This window comes from Varanus komodoensis, unplaced genomic scaffold, assembly GCF_004798865.1.
Source record: "Varanus komodoensis strain SLA01 unplaced genomic scaffold, ASM479886v1 scaffold18_1, whole genome shotgun sequence".
NCBI lineage: Eukaryota > Metazoa > Chordata > Lepidosauria > Squamata > Varanidae > Varanus > Varanus komodoensis.
The window spans coordinates 2389926-2412039 of NW_025335548.1; the positions used below are offsets into that span (position 1 = coordinate 2389926).

Genomic DNA, 22114 nt, shown 5'->3' on the forward strand with positions numbered 1-22114 from the left:
GTTTGATATTTAATACTACCAGTCAACAGAAATAAACTAGAAGATATTAGGAAAAAGTAGGAGGAACAAAATTCTTTACAAGAGTTTAAGAGAGACAAAAACTGAATCCTTATATTCCTTTGGCATAACAGCAGGTATTTTTACTCATGGATCTTTGGCTTTTTTACCTTGGGGACTTTAAAATGCCTTGCTAATTTAGGCAGGCATTGTAAAATGTTCAATAAAGTATGAATAAAAAAAACCCAGAAAACCATATTACCATATATCAACTATAAAAATCATAAAGTAAGAAGACAATGTAGGAAAATCTTACATATATTTGACAGAACAGGAATGACAACACACAATCTAGTGACATAAAAGAAGACTTCTTTTTAACATGGGTATGAATAGATGTACCTTCAGGTGGTGCCTCTACTTTTTTAGGAGGAGCAGTGGGTACCTTCTTTTCGGTGACAACTTTCTTGGGCACCTCAGGCACTTCAAAGACATAACAGCACTTTAGAATGTTGTGCATGTCAGAATTTCACATTGGTCAAAGTATGTGATTACACAATGTAGACATACATAATGGTACAACATAAACACTGATCCTTCTTAAGTGATGGAATAACAGGGAGGATCAGGAAATGGCATAATAATTATTTCCATACAGCTTACAGATGAATGTACCTTTTGCTGGTGGAGCAGGCACCTTTCTGGGAACCGGCACTTTCTCTTCTGGGACTGGTTTAGGAACCTCAGGCACTAAAGATATTAAGTTATTATGAGTATTTGATCTCAAGCCACCACAGACAAACATATGAGACAACCCAAGATTCAGAAGAGTATAAATTATGCTTAAGGTATAAACTAATGTTTTTGCAAATACTGGATGTACCTTTTGCTGGTGGAGCTGGGACCTTTTTGGGAACAGGCACTTCCTCTTCTGGGACAGGTTTAGGAACTTCAGGCACTTTAAAGATATGATGTTATTATAAGAATGTGATCTCAGTCAATGAACAAACATGAGACAACACAAGAGTTCAAAGAATATAAACTATACCTATTGCACAAATGAACATTTGTGTAAATACTGAATGTACCTTTTGCCGGAGGAGCTGGGACCTTTTTGGGAACAGGCACTTTCTCTTCTGGGATGGGTTTAGGAACCTCAGGCACTTTAAAGATATGATGCTATTGTAAGAATTTGATCTCAAGCCACCATGGACAAACATATGAGAAGTCACAACATTTTGAAGAATATAAATTATACGTAAGGTACAAACTAATGTTGAAAATACAATGTATTTGCAAACTTAATATTTTGCAAATACTGAATCTACCTTTTGCAGGAGGAGCAGGCACCTTTTTGGGAACCGGCACTTTCTCTTCTGGGACAGGTTTAGGAACTTCTGGCACTTTAAAGATATGATGTCAGTATAAGAATTTGATCCCAAACCACAGTGGACAAATTTGAGACAATGCAACATTCTGAAGAATACAAACTATCCTTTGTGTACAAAGGAATGTTTGTGTACATAGGGAAAGTACCTTTTGCTGGAGGAGCAGGCACCTTTTTGGGAACCGGCACTTCCTCTTCTGGGACTGGTTTAGGAACTTCGGGCACTAAAGATATTATGTAAGAATAAGAAATTGATCTCAAGCCACTGTGGACAAACACAGAAGACAGCACAGCATTCTGAAGAGGATACATTATGCTTAAGGGACAAACGAATGTTTTTGCTGAATGTACCTTTTGCTGGTGGAGCAGGCACCTTTTTGGGAACCGGCACTTTCTCTTCTGGGACTGGTTTAGGAACTTCAGGCACTTAAAAAAATACAGGGGTTTTTTTTTTAAGAATTTTTTAAAGTTACAACACTAACAGAATTCTCACCAGTTTACAGTATTTGCTATCAAGAATTCCAAAGCCATTTTCTGACATTACAAACAGACAGAGCTGACATTAAAAGGCCATTTCATGCTACACAATGTGAATTTTTTTCCAGTACATAGTTGGTCTAATTCCACTGAATTCAGTGGCAAAGAAGAAGTTTGATTAGATGGGAGATCCTGAACACAAATGAATAAAATACAATGCTATATACACAATGCTATAATATACTAACTCTTTGCAGAAAGTATTAATCAATGCAGTTTTTGCAGGAAGTGGAAGCTCCTTTTTGGGGGGAACGATTACAGAAATTTTTTTTCCCAGGACAACTTGCCTTGGCACTTCTGGGACTTTAAACATATCTTCTCAAATTAAGCTATTTGTGCATAATCAAATAGAGAACCACAAATACATCATAGATCATAGTGCATGGACAGGTTGAAGGAACAAAGGGAAAAAGCACAGGTCAGGATCCATGGGGCTCTTTCAGCTCCAGCTATGGACTTGCACCAGCCTAGTTGAATTTGTGACATTTTTATTTGATCAGCAGCTCCCGCCCACCCACACAACTGTGCTATATCATAAACTACTTGTGGATCTTCCTTGAGCTGGAAAAGCAGCTTGCCATGTGTTATGTGGGGCTGCTATTCAAGATAAATCATGCACTGTAGTCCTCTGTATGTTTACGTGAAGGTCAATCCCATAGTGCTCAATGGAATGTAGGAAACTGCCTTGATATTGAATAAGCCTAGCTTTCCTTTGAGTTCAGTACAGTTGACCCTGACTGGCAGCAACTCTGCAGAGGTTCAGGCAGGATTCTTTCCAAGCCCACTCTGGAGATGCAAGGGACTGAGCCCAAACTGCATGCAAAGGATGTGCTCTGCTAGGGGTGAGCTGGTGCTCCCTGGAATCCATCAGGCCAGCATTAGCAGAGCGATGGTTGCACCGCTTGGCAGCCTTCTTCCGCGTCAAGTGCAGCAGCAGGTAGCATGGAAGAGGGATTGCTTGTGCATTGTTCGCACAGGGTGAATGCTGGGCACGCTCACCAAGAACTCTGATGCACGCTTGTGTCAAAACGGATGCAGGTCCAGGGAGCTGAGGCTCACTCTCGGGTAGCTGTGCATAGGATTGCAGCCCGATACCCCCTTTGGCTCACAGAACAGATTGCAGAATTCTTAGTCATGCTTACAAGACCTTCTTCTCCCAACAGATATGTTAGCCAACTGAAAAACTGTTCTCTGTGGCTCCTCAAATATCACCATTTGCCATTAGGATGGTGCTTTTGACACTATTTCTGAAGCATTCACAAAGAAAGATAGGTCTATGCCCACTTTCTTGGAAGTAAATTCTACTGAATTTAGTGGATATAATTGTAAAGTTAGTGGGTATAATTGTGAAGTAAACATGCATAAGATCGAACTTTAGTATGTTCATATATGGATATGAAGCAAAGCATAAACACAATATTATTGCCATAATTTTAACAGAGGTCTTTGATAAGTATAATGAGTTGATGTACCTTTTGCAGGTATAACTTCTACTTCTTCCTCTTCAGGTACAAAAACAGGTACTTTTTCTTCTGGAACACGCTCCTTTGGTATTTTGGGCACTTAAAAGATGCAATTTTGGTGAAAATGATTTATGGGTGCATTGTCCCAAAGAAAAGAAAATAACAGAACACGAAGAGTGGACAGTCAACGAAACAGCAACTATATTTAACACATGCAAGCACACTACACTTAAGATTATTTAAACAAACAGATAAGAACAAGAAGACTGCTTTTATGGGTTGGTATACTTTTTGCAGGCTTTTGAGGCACAGTGAGAAGCACAGTGGTCTCTCAGGCACTTTAAATATATTAAGAAAATGTATATACATGATATCATACAATGAAAGTGCAACGTAGCAGAGGACAAAACATAAACACATCTAAGTCTAGAGGATAACAGGTGCAAAACGCTATGCTCTCATGACTTTGCATTTGCAACGTATTTCCATGTTATACATGCAAACTTAATCTACATTTCACAAATCTGATTTCAGGTACCTTTAGGTGGAGGAGGCTCTGGCTTTTTAGGAACTGCAACGGGTACCTTTTCTTCTGGCACAGGTTTCTTTGGCACAGCTGGCACTTTAGAAATATTAATGCAGAAATCATGTTTTACTCCTGATACTTCCTCCCATATTGAAATACAATACATCAAAAGCATCAAAAACAGAACAGCTCAAGCATGTTGCATCTGAGCCACTGGTCAAGGCACTTACAGATCTGTTCTTACTGAAATTATCAGATTTTGGGGCAATTATTCATAATATCAACCAGAGGTTTCTCTCAATGAAGCTTTTGTGAGGCTTCTTTCGCCATCTTCTTTGTTGGAGGAAGAGCACATCATTTACAGGTGTTTCCCCCCATTCCTCTCTGAGATTTCCTTTCTCTGGCTTTTTGTATGTTCTATTATACAACCACAAGTTGATGCTGCTGTAAAGTACAGTCACAAAAAATACATTGCTAGTTTGTAGTGTTTCCTTGCACAAGAAGAAACACTGATTGTCCTAACTCTAAAGAAGCTGAAAAAAATGGCTGAAAAACATGGGAGCATTCTTGGAGGGTGACAAAGGACCTGAAAACTTCCATGAGTGAGGGAGACCACGAGCACACAACAAAGAAGTCCCAGGTGACCAAATATTAGGAATCTTTAGATATGTCATAAGGTGATATACCTTTAGCAGGGGGAGCTTCCACCTTTTTAGGTACTGGAACAGGCACCTTCTCTTCAGGAACCGCTTTCTTGGGAACTTCAGGCACTTTGATGGAAAGAGACAATGCCCTGAGCATAAAATCTTGTTTTGACACAAGACAGATAAGAGCAACTCAAAGCACAAGAGCACACAAAGAAGAGCTTTAAAGCAATCTTTCTCAACATAATGCCTTTAATAGCACCAAAGGAAGAAGCATTAAGTTTTTTTGCACATGAACATTCCAAGCTGATTTTACCTTTAGCTGGTGGAGCTTCTTTTCGTTTCGGCACTGGAATCTTTTCTTCAGGAACCGGCTTCTTTGGAACCTCAGGCACTTTAAAGACATTGTGTGAGATAGTTGAGGAAGAGGACACACCATCCATGGACCATTCAAACAGTAAGTCACAAAAGGACACTATCAGCCTAGGGCTATTTCCCATCCCCTCAACTTTAAGATTCTTGGCTCAAGAATTGTAATGAAATGAACCAGGGATTTGAGAATACCAAGGAAGAGATCAATGTACCTTTTGCAGGAGGAGCCTCCTTTTTCTTGGGAACAGGTACAGCGGGAACCTTTTTCTCTGGGACAGGCTTCTTGGGTACTTCAGGCACTTTAAAGATAGCATTGCATTCAGAAGAATGAACATACACAAAAAGTGAAACATGCACTGCAAACACGTAGGACAACACTGCTGTCTTGCAAGATTATGCCTTGGTTGTTAAGACCTGTGAGCTCCATAAAGTTCCCAGAGTTCATTTCCCAGAACTGAAGTTTCCTGTCCCCTTTTCTTATCAGCGGCCACCTGTACTCCGCAAAGCATCTCTCCAGCAGGCTGTGTATGTGTCCTCCAGAACAATGGAGGATGGGATGTTTGGCGGTGCCAGGGAAGAAGGGAGCTATCCAAAATAGGAGTAATTCTAATATAACAATGCCTAGCATTGCTGCAGCAAAGGAGCACTATCTTCGGCTAGGCATCTAGTTTCTTATCCCATTCTCTCCTGCAATGGTTCAGAAAAGCATGCAGCACATCTTTCTTCATAATGAGAAACTTCTTCCTCTTCTTTGTCCTGAAGTAAAAGATTTTTACTTAATTGTGGGGGTAGATTTAAATTACTTCAGGTTGCGACTCTATACACTCTACTTTGACAGCAAACCCCACTGATTTTGATGGGGCTTCATGGAGACATGTATAGGTTTGAACTGCCACAAGTCAAGTTCAACAGACCTAACCAACTCATACGGCATTTTAGTCAAATGGGAGAAGTTTGGCATAAGGTCTGAAGATGCCACATAAAAGAATGGACAAGTTAAGAGTTTTTGGAACATCCGCTACTTCAAGTGGAGCTATTTCTATTTGCAACCTAATGTGCAAAGCCACACATCACTTTTAAATTATCATCAAAGCATTAGTAACATTTCAGAACAAAACAAACTGGAGATAGAACAAACCAAAAGCCAAAGTCCAAACAAACCTCAAACGTAAGAACAATTTTTTAAAAAAATCCTTTTTGAAAACAGAATTTTACCTTTAACTGGAGGAGGTGGAGGAGGAACTTCTTCCTCTTCTTCATACTCAGGAACTTCTTCATACTCAGGAACTTCTTCCTCTGCCTCATAATGAGGTACTTCTTCCTCATAGTGAGTTATTTCCTCCTCATAGTGTCTAACCTTTTCTTCGTATCGGGTGACTTCCTCCTCATAACGAGAGACTTCCTCTTCATATTGAGGGACCTCTTCCTCTTCTACATATGGAGGGGCCTCTTCCTCTTCTTCATACTGAGGGACCTCTTCCTCTTCTTCATATTGAGGAACTTCCACATGAACAACTTCTTTGCGAATGACAGTCTTACGAACTTCAGGCACTTTAAAAATATGAAGTTTCAAGAGTCTTAGCTAACATATTCATGAATACGAAGCATCAAAATTCATTGCAATGCAAGAATTAAGCCAAAACACAAACACTCAGAAATAAAAAGTAGCGTACAATATACAATTATAACACATAAAGAACACACATTGGTACATATATACCTTTAGCTGGAGGTTTCTTCATTTTTGTGGTAACTGATATTGGCATTTTTTCTTTTCTGGAAATTCTCACAGGTTCTTCAGGAACTTTAAAGACACAGTATTTTTATATTTAAGAGCTTTCAGAATAAAGCCATAAAAAGCAGCAAGAAATTTGACACAAACGTTTTTGTTGCCAGACAAAATAGACAAACATCTGGACAAGAAAGATGCATGACTCCCGTGCAATAGCTTCACATTATTCTTTTTGCAGAAGCACCTTTTGCTTCTCGGATTAATGAGAAATGTGAAATCTCTTGACTTGGTAGTATAAGTCAACAGGTGTGCATTTCTTCAGGCAAGTCCCATCACTTAGAACTTCTCTAGGTAGAAATAATCCCTATGTTGAAAAGAGGACGGATCCTTTCAACATCATTTTTTCAATAGTATACATAGTTGTTCTCACTGCAAACTGTCAAAGATGGGAAGAAGTAATGGAGCCTTCCATCCATTAAGCAGATATTATGTTAAGGCTGTGCTAAGGTTACTGACGTTCTGTAGGGAAGTCTTTTCTATATTTTGCCCAAATGGCATCTTGGAATTACTCTGCTCTAGACTGAACCTTTCATTTTATGGGATGAGGCAACTGTACCAGTCAGTCCAACTAACCACTAAAGAAAACTACCAGCAAGTTGTGCAGGTAGATTGATGCCTACTTCCTCAGATCATTAATTGTTGCCCTGATAGGGTTTTGTCACCTGGAGAGGGCCGCCAAGTTGAACATCCTTGGCAAATCTTACAGGAGACTACCCTGCATTTCTTCTTTGATTCATTAAGTAGCTTTCCATTTCTGCCAGAAAAGCAAGTTGAGAGCAAGCTGTAGTCCTTTGGAAAGAATTAATAATTTAGCTACCAAAAGAAAAGTATACAGCTTTGAAGGGAAGGTGATAGTCTACACTGATAGACTACATAATTCCACCTGTTTGGGTCCCTGTGTTTCCCATGTGGCTATCATACCTGTATATGAAACTTCTTCCTCTGCGTGAAGAGAAACAGACACTTCCTCTGCATAACCCCAGTGCTCTTCGAAAGCTATTATTGAAGACAGAGTAGCTAACTTTAGTATATGTAATTCTAAAGGCAGGGGTGGAAGAAAAAACTTCCATAAACATCTAAAGTTGGATCTGAGAACTATAAGGAAGATTGCGTGGTTGGTTTAGTCCAAAGCCTGGGTACCTTTTTCTGGAGGAGCTGCTTTTCTTTTGGGAACAGTCATAGATATTTTTTCTTCTGAGACAACTCTTTTCGGAACTTCTGGCACTTGAAAGATAACAATTGTAAGAAAACCATACTGTGAATTTGAACCTTCTCTGTGGAACGTTGATGGTCAGATAAGAAAATGATAGACAAACTGTCTAAGCAAATACACAGTCACTACATCAAAATGATTTTTCTAACAAAGACCAACATGACAACATAAGTTTGAGCAGACAGACATTTAGCAGAGATTAAAAACTTTGCACTACACTTATATAATCAATGGACGTGCTTTTAATTTATGAATTTTTTTCTTTAACTAAGAACCATATGCAATATGTACAATGCACGTTTTGTAATGGAAATAATAATTTATGTAATCATTATAAAGCACTCTAGAAAGGAAAGGAAATAAAAAGCCAAAATTACATCAGTTGTGCAAGAACATGGGAGACATATTTGGATTCCAGACAGCATTTTCAACAAAGACAGAGAAATCTAACAGTCACAAAACAAAAGGCACATGTTTTGACATGGCAGCTTTACTGACATAATGAACAATACTGCAAAGGACATTACAGACAGCAGAATCAATGTATTAAAGACTGAATACAATGAGATGCAGAAGATCAGCATGGGCCAGTTGCTTGATGTGTGAACCCCAAGTGGCTACTGGAATTAGCCAACTTATCAAAAGGATTTTAAGTTGATCATTGTCATTTTGCCAATTCATAAATTAATCTAGTAAATGCAAATATTTAACATTGCCAAACCTCAGTAGAGGTGAGATCTTTGAAAGAAGATGTGAGATCTTACCAATTCACAACACACTGTTATAGGAAGGAACCATCTTTACTATTTGTTTGCACTTGGAATTCTAAAATACGCCCCCCTCATACATACACACACAAACATACCCCAAATGCACAAATTGACCAGTTTAAAAAATCTGACCTCCACCATTTACAACTGCCCGTTAATAGTGTCTCTACCTCAGGTGTTTAACCTGGTGCTTCACTAACCCTTCTTCCTTTTTTTTTTTCCTGGAGGAAGAACATGTCCTTTACATATGTTTCTTCTTCCCAGGGCTTTCCTTTCTCTGCTTTCCTATATGTTCTAGTACACAAACACTATGTGATACTATGAGATTGCATAGTTACACAAATGTGCAGGCTTTTCTTAGTGTAATACCAAGAACTATAAGAGAGCACATTAACCTTGCTCTAAGAAACAACATGAAAATAGCTGCAAAAGATGGGAGAGGCCCTGGAGGACAGTGATGCTGTATAAAACCTCCAGGAGCCGTTGTGAGCAAAGAATCCCAAATGCACAATAAAGCTCTCATGTAGAGAAGGTCCAATTAATTAACAGAAACTTTAGTCAGTTAAGTTACTGATTGAGGTTTGCAGCCAAAAATAATGCAGCTATGTGACATAAAGCATTTCAAGGTTGAGCCCCTGCACTTATACCCATGTAACCAATTATTCTGCCTTTGTTTAAAGACATTTTTTGCAAAGTTAACCAGGTTTAAATGGTTTACCCCATAAGAACTTCTGCTGATGCCTGTTGCTAATTCATGCAAAAGTCTTTTGTTCAGTCAGAGAACATTCATGTACCTTTAGCTGGTGGTGCCACCTCTTTCTTAGGAACTGGAACATGGACCTTCTCCTCTGGTACAGCTTTCTTTGGCACTGCTGGCACTTTAAAAATATTGTTTATTTTCAGCTGGTTTGAATGGCTGACATGTGACTAGTAGAAGCAAGGTACAAAAGTAAATAAGGGTGCAATCCTATGCAAGTTTATATAGCAAGAAGGCCTACAGCCCTCTGTGCTGGCTGGGCCATGCTGGTAGTTGCAGCCCTGTCTTCCTTCTAAATTTGCATAGGATTGGCTCCTAAAGATATGAAAACATGGACAGTGAACATCAAAACAGAAACGAGGACAATTGAATGTAATTAGACTGACTGGACAGCAGTGGAATTGAAAGACCTACTTTAAACATGTCAGTGAAGATTGATTACTTTTGGTTGGTTTCTTTGAACTACAGGTTCTTCCAAACAATGCCAAACCACAAACTGGTTGTGAACATTCCCTGTTTCCAAAGTCCTTTGTTATATGTAAGGGAGAGGGCTGTTTGACAACTTAAGGCTCTTGAACCCTAGGGATTATTAGACTTTTCTTCATATTCAACCAATATTAAGATATAAACACCCCCAGCAGAATGTATAACTTGATGTACCTCTTTTCGGAGGAACCTCCTCCTTTTTAGTGATAGTTACTTTTTCTTCTACTTTTTTCTTGCGGACTTCAGTCACTTAAAACAAAAACAAAGGTGCACATTTTGCACATCAGTACAAATCGAATTTGAACTGAATTAGTTCCTTTTAAAAATACACATGACATTTGTACCATATTGTAAAAGAGAGAGAGACTGTGAAAAGCACTGAAGAATTGACAACAACACGGACAGAAGACTGAAGGAGGGGCAAAAACATGGCAACCATTCCTCAAGGTATTAATAAAACACAGATAGTTCCCAGATGAAACTGACCAACAAAAAATATACGAAATATAGACAAAGTACATAACTGAAAAGAGTGTGTTTTATTTACCTTTGGTTGGTGGAGGTTCCTTTACTTTAGGCGGTACCCGTTCTTCTGGGGGAACTTTCTTGGGCACTTAAAAATATTGCATAAGTATATGTTGGAGTGACTATCATATTATCAAAAGAACTAATGACACACACATTTCACTGACCAAACACACTTTGTTGCCCAAACATAGGTATTTGCTCACACTTAATACAAAAGAAGTTCAGGATAGCTCATTTATCTCTCCTACTACATGTACATATGGAAGACTGAACGTATCTATTCATAGAAGACAGAACATTTTTTTTACTAGCAGCGAAAAGCACTGGATGTACCTTTTGCTGGAGGAGCCTCCACTTTCTTGGGAACTGCAACTTTCTTTTCCGGTTCAGGTTTCTTCCGGACCTCGGGCTCTTCAGAAAGAATATTTAAGAATAAGTAATGTTTTCTCTGAATTTTATATGAGATGTCACAAATTTCCACTTGAAATGGCATTGAAAAAAGGGTTGAAGTAATCACTCAATGCAAAACATAATTTAAACACTTAGATTCTGAACACTTATTTCTGCAAATTGTTGTGAACCACCCAGACAGCTTTGACTATAGGGCAGAATAGAAATCAATTTAGTAATAACAACAACAATAATAATACATGGATGCACTAAGGCACACTAATCTATACCAGAAGAATGAAAAGATATGCAAGATATTACATAAGATCAATGGGAGTGACTGGGTTTGATCCTGTCATGCCTGATGGCCCGACAGAGGTGTCTACTCATGAGGAACAGGCAGGAGCTAACAGTGAGAGTCAGGCATTCGAAAAAGGGGACTTATACTTGGGGCACAGTGCCCAGACAGCCCATCTGCAGCCTGACTCTGAGACTTCTGAGCAAGTAGCCTCCCTACAGTCTGACCCCTTCGCCCCTGAGTGAATAACCTCCCCGCAGACTGACGGTGAGGTGTCCAAAAGAGTAGCTTCCCCTCATCCTAGCTCTGAGGTGCCTGAACAAGTTGCCCCCCTGGCTCCTGACTCTGAGACTGCTGGACAACGTTCAGGAGAACAAGAAGACATAGCAGTGAATTTGGCAAACGCCCAACTTAGAAGGAGTTTAAGGAGTATGGACCAATTACGATGACAAGACAGAGGTCCGTCCACCCACGAACGGAAAAAAGAGACAGGAAGATCTAATACCACGTGGTCTTCTGAGGCAGCTCAGAAAGGAGGGGGCAACTGAACTATTAGGAGCTTGTTGCCAGAGCTTATCTGTTACATCGTAAATCTTGTAGTGAATAGCAATAAAAGTCTTTAGTTTTACTGCTGGCTGCTGTGTGAGTTAATTGGAGACGTGAGTTACGACCTCACGACAGATCCAGAATCTGCCTTCACAGATAAAAGGGTTTCTTCTGTCCATGGAAAGTTTCTGATCCAGTGGACTGTTCCCACTGGGAGAACAGGTGAAGATGCCATCTTCACTGATTCTCCCTTCCTCTGTGATCCCACACTTCTTCCTAAAAATCTGCTCTGGGAGCAGCATGGGAGAAGATTGCACTGGAACATCCAGGAGAATGGAGGAAGGTTTCCCCACTTCCCACTGGGCAGAGCGTGCTGAACAGAACTCTAATCGGCACACGCATGTGCTGCTTTGAGGAAATGCAGGATCCAAGTCATTGGTGGCAGAAGTATTGCACTTTTGATTGGACTCAGTTCAAAATATGGCTGTTTGTTTTTTAAAAAGAGAGATACAGAAATGTGCAAGTAGATCCTGTTAATAAAAAAACTAACACTTCAAACAGAAACACAATAATAACAGAAGCATATGAGACCTACAGTTGTAAAACCTTTATACTGAAGAGTTTATACTTTTACACTGAAGAATTGTTGGTATACCTTTAACTGGTGGCACTTCTTCAGGGACAGTAACATGGACGATCTCCTCAGCATAGTAGGCCTCTTCTGTTAAGATATAGTTAAGAATATACAGTTGAACAATTGGAACAAGAATGCTAATGCAATTAAGAAGAAAAACAAAACCAATATCTTTACAAACATTCAATGGGAAAATCACGCCCCTTCATACATAAATTTATTTGGATCTCATGTTACTTCTTATATATGCAGGCAGGTGTACCCTTTACTGAAGCTTGGAATCATGCCCTACTGAGTATAGACTGAAGTCTTGGCCTCAGGGGCTTTGTGCATGACCCAGATATGTATTTGTTTATTTCACAGAAAGGGTTGCTGATTCTATGCAGCTTTGCTTTCTTTTGACCATACCATTAAGCAGTAGTGGGCAACATGTGGCTTCCCAGGTGTTGGCTCTACAGCTCTTTTCATCCATTCCCATTGACTATGCAGATTACGACTGATAGGAATAATATGCCAAAACATCTGGAGGGCCACAAGTTGACTAGCTGCGCCATAAAACAACACAAGTTGCTGGACCGAATTAATTCTCACTGAATGTCATCATGCATAGTGCCTTAGGCAAAAGATGACATAACTGAGAGAAAGATGACATTATGGGACATATCTCATAAATTACATAAATACATTCATTTTAATAAATTAAGAGAGTGGAATATTAAATCATGTCTTGTGATTCCATTACTCTTGTGCCACTGCTTTCAAAAAGATTCCATGCACTTCTGCTTCTCAAAAAAAAATGTTAAATGACTAATATATACATGGTTGTTTTTAAGTTATGTGGTTGTGAGTTTCTTTGTTCTTGCATTAGATGAATAGTTACTGGTTGTTCATGTTATTTTGAAGAGTTTTCCGTCTCTCTGAGCAAAGCCAGTAGAGAGGAAAGTCAAGCCCTGTTCAGAAAAAAATGCTGACATGTTGACTCAAAATGGGGTGGAGCCAATCCTGGCACATACAGTACTCATGTCTGCAGAGCAGAAGATGTTGCATCTATGTGATAGGGCACTCTGCAGAAGAAAGTTTGTAGATCACAAGGATGTGTACACTTGTACTTGCTAAGGCTTTCTGTTTGCAGATGTTTATGCTGCATGTGTGGCTGTTAGAGAGCAGGGGAAGCCAGCAGGCATGCCCGGGACAGGAGTGCCTGGCTCCCAGTTTGATTAAATGCACCAACACTTATTCTGAACAGGTTTTAGGAGAGAGGTAGAAGTTGACACATTCCTTTGACTAATGTATTCAAGATACATTCTTACATTTACTGTTCACATCTTCTGTTTGCATTAAACTAAGTAGTTCTGAAGGAGGTCAGCCATATAAGCAGCCATATGCAGCCATATCCACATAAGCAGCAGATAATGTATCTATCTTCAAAAGGTCATGGCATTTAGATTTAACTCAAACCAGAATATGTAATGAAAATATTCTACTGCACCAAGGCAGGTACTAGTTGGATTTTGAATTGTGGTGTACCTGATACTTCTGCGATCTCCTCCTCTCTCTCATAAGAAATTTCCTCTCTTTCATAGGAAATTTCCTCTTCTTTTTCATAGGAAATTTCTTCTTCTTCTCTTTCATAGGAAATTTCTTCTTCTTCTCTTTCATAGGAAATCTCTTCCTCTCTCTCATAAGTAACAGGATACTCTTCCTCCTCCTCTTCTTCCTCCACCTCTTCAGTCCATTTTTCCACTGTTGATATTTTAAAGATGCATTTATTTTTTAATACTGATATGGAATGGCTTATCTTATAACCAGTCCTGGTGGGTCAATGTAGTTGCTACGGACATGCATACAAACAAGATGATCTGACTTGTATGCATGAAAATACACATGCAACAAACACTTGGTATCAGTTGCAATTCTAGTAGTCAGAACTTTCCCATTTCAATGGCTTAATGAGAGAACCAATAGGAGAGTAATTAATCAGGGTTAGGCATTACAAGAGTAAATCTAGCCTGCTATGATGTTCACCCTGATCTATGGAATCCTGTACTATTGCCACATGGTGGCTCATTCATGGTCTAGTTGTCCTGTGAGAATGGAGGGATTTCTCTGCAGGAATGGTGGGATTTCTCTGCAGGAAAAGCCATGGTGCACTAGAAATACCTTATGTGGCTATATCATGTTAGCTTATCTGCATGTGGTGTACAAGGATAATAATTACAAGCTAAATTTTCCATTAGCAGAAATGTTCTTCAACTCCCAGAGTGCTCTTCCTGACTGAAAGGAAGAACCTTGCTTGAAGAAGTAGTCTCCACTCCTAAGACTTTCCTCTATTTGCACAAGACATTGCAAACACCTTCAGTTGCTTTTTATAGGCAATTCGATTTTATGTACTGCAAGCTGCCCTTTTCCTTTTGTTTTCTGCTTCTTATCCTACAACATGAACTCTGAAACACTTTGTCAGTCCATTGCAAGATGTCTTCTTCTAATGTTTGCCCAAGAATTCACAAGAGAGCATTACTGCATTTCCCTTCCACCACCACACATTGGTTTTTCAGGTCATAGTTTTTTAGGCTTTTAGCAGATGGATATATTTGTGCAGACATACACAAAACACACACAGTGTGCATATATATATATATATATATATATATATATATATATATATCACACAAATACACACTTTCATCCAAACAGTAAATGGTGGATCACCATTGGGCATGCAGGATCAGGGGGTAGGCTGCATGACCTTGGTCACAGAAGAAAACCCCAAAGGCCACTAGCTTTAAGGATCTTGCTCATATGTAAAAATGTTTGACATAGAAAAAAACTTCTAACACACACAAACACAAAACTCATCATGTTAACAAGAAGCAGCAAGAAGCAGAAAAGGCAGACATTTAGTTCATGACTTCAAAAAGTGTCTGAAAGGGATTAGGTTTTTCACAGCTCCAATGACTGGCAAGATACCTGCAGGTGAAGGAGCTTCCACTCTTTTAGAAATGGCAACTGATACTTTTTCTTCTGAAACAAATATTTTCTCTTCTACAACAGCTCTCTTAGGCACTTCAGGCACTTTGAAAGACATCAAATGTGTGGAGTTTTAATTGAAATATGTATATTTCTGACTGATGACTGAGGCTAGTATTTGAAGATATTTCTCTAAAGATCTACACAAGTGCAAAAGGAACAAACAAACTACATCTTGCTTTCTAATTTGGAACATACGAAGTACAGCTAATAGAGAACTGAAAAACAAACACAGAAACAAATCCCCACCACCACATACACAGACGTTTAAAGCAAAAATGTGCTAGCTACTGGTAATATGACTTGGAATAAAACACATAATGATCGTCAGCAGACAAGAAAAAGGCATCTCTTCTAGATGAAGAGTCTTTTATTGCAGCGATGCTCCCAAAACTTACCTTTGGTGGGAGGAGCTACCACTTTTTTGGGAACAGCAACAGGGATGACTTTTTCTTCAGGAACGGCTTTCTTCGGTACTTCAGGCACTTTAAAAAGAGTATTTAGCTTTAGAATTTCAAAAAGAGAGGAATGATAATAAAAGTACAAACTTAAAATATGAAGACGATACTAACTGAAAAGGCATGGTGGGGCATAATAAAAATGGGGTAGATGTGAGACACAAATGATTTTTCTTGTGGTATGTTTTCTCGGCAGGGAGGTTGGAGAATAATGTACCTTTAGGTGGAGGCGGCTCTTCCTTTTTACGTAATCGTGGTACTTTTTCTTCAGGAACCTCTTTCTTGGGCACCTCAGGCACTTTAAATAATTTTAAAAGAAGCACATATGAGAATATACAAAGGCTACAAACATATTTATGACTGATATCATCAACCACCACAAACAATCAAGTTACATAAGACTCAATTTAAGTGTGATATGATTGAAGACACATATAACTAAGAAGAAAATACAAAGACATGAAGAGAAGAATGCCAAAATGTCAGTATTTTTAAAATATGCAGGCATCGATCTTGTACCTTTGGCTGGAGGAACCTCTTTTTTCTTTGGAACAGCAACTTTCTTCTCTGGAACTGCTTTCTTAGGCACTTCAGGCACTTAAAAATATCAAGTTTAAAATATTCAAAACTAATATAGATTAAATGGCTCCTACAGTTATCAATTTGTGAGATTGCTGCAGTGTGTTAGAATTAAATACTTTAAATGAGTTGCAGCTAAATCAGTAAACAAATACATAAAACAGTTACATTCAGAACAAAACTAATATTTTCAAATGTGTTTAACTTGAAGAGTCTTTTTCAATGAAGATATTACTTAGAGACGAACTAGACAAGCAACGGTTACAACACAAGAACAAGACCTGTTGAAGGAATGCAGATCAATTTGCAATGCACAACTTATAAATGGCTCCAGAATCAACAGATAGTAGCAATGTTTTCCTACCTTTTGCAGGTGGCTCCACTTTTTTAGGAATGGGAACAGGTATTTTTTCTTCTGGAACTGGCTTTGGTTCTTCTGGCACTTTAAAGATATTAAAAAGTAGATTCTGAGAATTACCTAGATATGTAACAACTGATCCATGGCAACACATGGCTAATGATTATATATGCATATGAAGGAAGAGTTGGTAGTGCTGAAAAGCAATAGGCCAGCACTCAAAAGGGCTTTAGTTTAAGGTTCTCTGAAGCCAACAGTCATGACATCCATGTATAAACAGGTGTTTCCCGCCCCCAGTAACCAGACACAGAAAGACAACTTTATACAAGATTACGTACATTGTTTTAAAAAGTGATTACCTCTGAAGACAAAACACAGGGGACAAAAGCTAGCAGCCAGTGATGGTACAACACTAGGGTTGGTTTCTGTTACTGCAATGTCATTAGTGCTAGTACTGCACTACTACTGGCTACTACTCAACATTTTATTAGTAACTTTAATTTAAGGTGGTGTACCTTTAGCTGGTGGTGGAACTTTCTTGGGAACAGCAGCTGGCTTTCTTTCTTCTGGAACAGGTTTCTTAGGTACCTCTGGCACTTTTTATGGTTAAAAAAAGAGTTTTAGTATGCAGAACTCTTATTCAGGGTCCAATATTCAAAGATTTCAAAAAAGAAAGGCAGAGAAGTGAGATAAATGACGGACAACAGCATCACGCTAGTTAAAGAAAAGGCCATTCTCAGGCTACAGTCATGCCTGTAGCTGCGCTGTACAAGCATCCCACCAAATTTCTCACATTTACTAAAATTATTAGTATGAGCTATGTATAGTATACGCAGATAACCATAATGTTGTGGATGGAACAAACTTCAGAACATGCATTATCCCATGGGAGGACAATATGCTCACTGCTTGAAAAGATGACACCAAGTGAAGTAACATGTGGGGATACATTTTGGGAAAGGCAAGGGACTTCAGATACACTAGATGAAAAGACCTTGCTTTCTTTTGACAACTGGCTACCTTTAGCTGGCGGAGCCTCTACTTTCGGAGGAGGAGCAGGTTTTTTCTTTTCTGGAACTGGTTTCTTGGGCATCTCAGGGACTGTAAAGATAGACAAGTGTAAGCATTTAGGAAAGTGCTGAAACCCTCAAAGTCATTCGAAACAGTGACGTAATCATTAATATTTATTTATGTATATTGTATTTATAGCATGGTTTCTCCCTCTAGGGAATCCAAGGACACTTACATGATCCTCCTCTCACTATTTTATCTGCACAATAATGCTGTGGGGTTGGTCAGGCTGAAAATCAATGGCTAGCCCAAAGTCACCCAGTGACCTTCATGGCCAACTCCCAATCCATCATTCTAACCACTAGGTTGTCCCAGCTCTTAGAACACTTAGAATTATATAGGGATTTTAACAAAGGCAGGTAAATTTATACAAAGTTTAATTCATGCCATCAAATATATAATCGATCTGAAGGATAATAGTAGTAAACTAAATCAGTGTTGCAGTAGCACAACTGTTTTGTGTTATAGTTATCTGGAAGAATGTGGTACACAGACAAGAGGCATGTCTGATGAAACATTTTGCATATTCACCTTTAGCTGGTGGAGCCTCTTCTTTCTTAGGAACTGCAACTGGAACTTTTTCTGCTGGTCTCTTAGGGACCTCAGGAACTTGAAAAATAACAATATTGGTTTGTCAAAATTTTGGACCACCAGTATTTCTTATACTTTTGTATTTTAGAACCACACAATCTTTGCTAATGTGCTAATACAAACATGGATCCTCTAAAGCAAGTGTCAGAATCAAAGCAATAAAAACGAAGAGTTCAAGCTCTTAACAACTAAGAGTTTAGATGAGCTCACATCCTATGAAAGAATATTAAACTGACTTGAAAACTCACCTTTAGGTTGTGGAACTTCACGAGCTTCCATGTAGAACCTTTCTTCATCATACTCATCTGCTTTTTCAAAAGAGATTTAAAATTATATTTACCCTCCATTCCAGATCACACTGAAATGGTAAACACAAGACTATTCTGATGGCCAATGAAGGTGTTGAAGGATGGGAGACAGGATCATCCCTGCTGTCTCTCCCCTAATCAGAGGTCCATCTGATATTCCGCCCAGATTCTGTGTCTGTACAACAGGTACTGGCAGCCTAATCCTCACCATTCCATGCACTGTTTTATCATCTGAATAGTGCTAAAGAAGAATGACCAGGGAGGCAGTTCACTAACAACTACACAGGTCAAGTTTTAAACAGTCTCACATGCAACAAAACCACGTAAAACTGATTTGAAATGAGAATGAATCTACCTTCAGCTGGGTATTCCACATAGAAGCCTTCCTCTTCATACTCTTCAGGTTCTTTAAAGAGAATGATAAGATTTACAAGTTGCTTTTAACTAGCAGTGAAATGGTTTATCAAACAACAGTGACATGTAGTAGCAAGGAGATTTGCACTGTTGCCTCAGTCCAGAGCCCTGCTTGCTTTCTCATATGCTAGTTCAGGGAACTGCCCCATACATTTCAGTGTAAAAAGCAGAGCCTCACATGCAGAAGAAAGCTCATTGGTATTGTTATGTTCCATAAAAAATAAAAACCCAGTTATTCTGCCCCATGAGCTGCTGCATCTTCTACAGGATACACCTGACTCAAGGAAAAAGCATTTTAAAGGCACCATTTTCACACAAGACAAAACTGCACAAAGAGAAAGGAAATTTGATGGAAGTTGTAGTTACCTGATCCATATGTATATTCTTCTTCTTTGTGATAGGAGACAGACACCTTTTCCTCTCTAATTGTCCATTCTGGTTCAGCTGGTACTATAAACACGATAATTCACTTTAGTATGTTTAAATTAATTTTTGGTAGACAAAGGATTTACTCTTTAAAAATGCCATGTACACATGCTTCCAGTAATGCATGATGTACCAGGATCCAAATAAATATCATTACAGACAACAATTATTTCAAAGCAGAAACATAAATACTGTGAAGCAGACTAAAGAAGCCATTCTTTCTGTGCATGTTTTAAGAAAAGCATGGCAAAGTCCTGTCTCCAAAGAGCTGCAGAGATCACTGTAAAATACACTGCTATTTTTGAGTGTACCGAAGAGGTTATATTAAACTGCATTTTTTTTTACATTAGGTGAAGATAGGAAATACTAAACTGAAAATGCAGGAAACAAAAATACTCTGTGGGCACAATTCTTGTGCATGTGTACTCAATGCCCACATGTGGTGGGATCTTCATAGGGCTTAATAAAACCATGTTTTCTCTTTCTGCCATTTGAGGCCTAGCCACACTACAGCAAATGGAGGCCTCTGTCGCTCCCTCTAATACCAGCATGCAGGTCATCAGTGCCAAAGCGCAATCTATGGTTTATTTTGTTTAAGGAAACTATAAAGTTTGCAGAAATGTAATTTCAAAAAGTAAAGAAACACCTAAGGGGGAACTCCCCCCATATAGTTCTGTGAGGATTCCAACAGCCATGGAATACTGAGATTCAGAGGGCAAGGCTGGCTGGCAGAAATCCTAAACAGGAATCCTCTTGCTAATGTGTTACAATATGCTAGTGTCCCTTTACTGTCCTGTTACTCTACCTTGGCATGCTGCTACTGATTTTACAGGCACATAGCCAAGGATATGGGGTAAATATTTATTATTTATTTATTTATTTATTTATTAAAACATTTTTATGCCGCCCCATTCGCCAAAGCCTCGGGGCGGCTTACAACAAAAAATAAATAAGCTCATAGAGATGTGAACTATGCCTTCTGTTGTTGCGTGGTGAAAATAACATAAGGTCAATACACTAACGGGTTCAAAATATGGGTTCATGTCAAGACAGTATAGAACAAACACGAATGTATATGTAAATAAATAATACATTTGGGAAAGGTATTCCGCATAAATATTGATAAAGAATATTCAGTTTTTGTACCTTTTCTTTCTATAACTTCTTCATGGACTACCTTCCGTACAGGTTTTGATGGTGGAGCCTCTGGAGCTTTACAGATATAAATAGTTAGTCCCAAACACATGAAAGGTAGCAAAGTCTTTTTTTAATCATCATTTATCATTAATCACACTTTAACATCTTTGTCTCATTTCTTTTGACACACAGCAAGGGGATAAAGGCAACCTTTTAGCCCTCCAAATATGGGGAGAGAAATGTGGTATACATTTGATAAAAATAATTAAAATGTAAGTAAAGCAAATAAAGTTGACTTTTGCCTTGCCCAGTCTTCTGAAAGGAGCTTAGAGCTAGCAGTCTTCTCTTCCAGTTACTCAGCAGAGTAAGTAGACTCAAAGTAAATTTGAACTACTACCTAATCCAGTTTTTAAATGGATTGTAGTATTTTCCTTTCAGTACCTAGCTTATAAGAAATAGCATTAAAACCCATTAGCTGTCAGTCATCACATGTTTAAACGGTAAGTTTAATGTTGGGTTTTATTCATTAACATTTTTGGCACAGTTGCATGCTCTTCCAAGAGCCCTGATGACATGACTGGCCAAAATATGCAAATGAGTAAAATAAATTAAAGTATGTATTTTCCTTTTACTCTACCACATTTAGAACCATAGGTAATTATTCCATGCATCCGGGGGGGGAAAGCAGGTCATTGGTAAAGCCCATGCTTCTGAGGAACCTGGGCTTCACTGGTGGCAGCTGCAATTTAAAGGATTGGGGAAAGATGAGGGGAAACGCCCTCTCTCTGTCTGAGAGCTTAAAAGAGTTGCTGCCAGACAAAGGAGATGGTTCTGAGAAAGATGGGCAAAGAGTATAGGACAGCTTGCTGTGCTCCTATGTTAGACAGATGTCATTTTTTTATCATCTGGACCAGAATCCAGATCTCCAGTCCTGTGCTCTTGGCCACTGGGCCACACTTCTTCCATGTATATGCAGAGAACCTTCTGGATGCATGCTGTTCTCTTCGTTTCAGTGGAGGGGGCTAACAGAGGAATGAATTGCTGTGTACTCTCCCTATGTACCCTCAAACCCTTCTATGTGTGGAAACCTTTAGAACAATTTTTCCAAATTGGATTTCTCCAGATGTGTTGGACTACAACCCCCATCATTCATGCTCAGTACAGCCATGTTGGCTGGGGATTAGGGGGATTAGTCCAACACACCTGGCAAGTTCCAGATGGGAAAAGGCTGCTGTGCAATCCAAGGAGGCCAAGACATCATGTATGACTGACCCAAGCAGGGGCTCGAACCCTGTTCTCCTGAGTACTGGTCCAGCATGCTGACCACTGCACTGCACTGCACTGCACTGGTGCTCACCGGAGGGGAATAGATCTGTAGAATAATTCACTCTTAGGCACATAAAGT

At 39.0% G+C, this 22114-nt stretch overlaps 1 protein-coding gene across 50 annotated transcripts in view; it reads right to left on the reverse strand.

The window, feature by feature from the left end:
• Positions 1-22114, reverse strand: part of TTN (titin) — a 283766-nt gene that overhangs the window by 136083 nt on the left and 125569 nt on the right. For 25 of the 50 annotated variants that reach the window (XM_044426908.1, XM_044426892.1, XM_044426914.1 and 22 more), the window contains 33 exons: positions 20719-20784; positions 19513-19596; positions 19088-19138; positions 18673-18732; positions 18365-18442; positions 17783-17863; positions 17278-17358; positions 16769-16846; positions 16345-16422; positions 16043-16123; positions 15766-15852; positions 13868-14083; positions 12362-12427; positions 10806-10883; positions 10492-10557; positions 10119-10193; positions 9496-9579; positions 7859-7942; positions 7640-7714; positions 6647-6730; positions 6142-6477; positions 5139-5225; positions 4871-4948; positions 4597-4680; positions 3923-4006; positions 3394-3483; positions 1736-1810; positions 1534-1608; positions 1326-1400; positions 1086-1160; positions 881-955; positions 673-747; positions 400-480 (listed from right to left, as the gene is read on the reverse strand). In XM_044426908.1, the coding sequence (XP_044282843.1) occupies positions 400-480; positions 673-747; positions 881-955; positions 1086-1160; positions 1326-1400; positions 1534-1608; positions 1736-1810; positions 3394-3483; positions 3923-4006; positions 4597-4680; positions 4871-4948; positions 5139-5225; positions 6142-6477; positions 6647-6730; positions 7640-7714; positions 7859-7942; positions 9496-9579; positions 10119-10193; positions 10492-10557; positions 10806-10883; positions 12362-12427; positions 13868-14083; positions 15766-15852; positions 16043-16123; positions 16345-16422; positions 16769-16846; positions 17278-17358; positions 17783-17863; positions 18365-18442; positions 18673-18732; positions 19088-19138; positions 19513-19596; positions 20719-20784 (2943 nt within the window). The remainder of the gene's footprint in view (positions 1-399; positions 481-672; positions 748-880; positions 956-1085; positions 1161-1325; positions 1401-1533; positions 1609-1735; positions 1811-3393; positions 3484-3922; positions 4007-4596; positions 4681-4870; positions 4949-5138; positions 5226-6141; positions 6478-6646; positions 6731-7639; positions 7715-7858; positions 7943-9495; positions 9580-10118; positions 10194-10491; positions 10558-10805; positions 10884-12361; positions 12428-13867; positions 14084-15765; positions 15853-16042; positions 16124-16344; positions 16423-16768; positions 16847-17277; positions 17359-17782; positions 17864-18364; positions 18443-18672; positions 18733-19087; positions 19139-19512; positions 19597-20718; positions 20785-22114) is intronic. The other 25 variants (XM_044426882.1, XM_044426888.1, XM_044426897.1 and 22 more) reach the window with 25 other exon arrangements.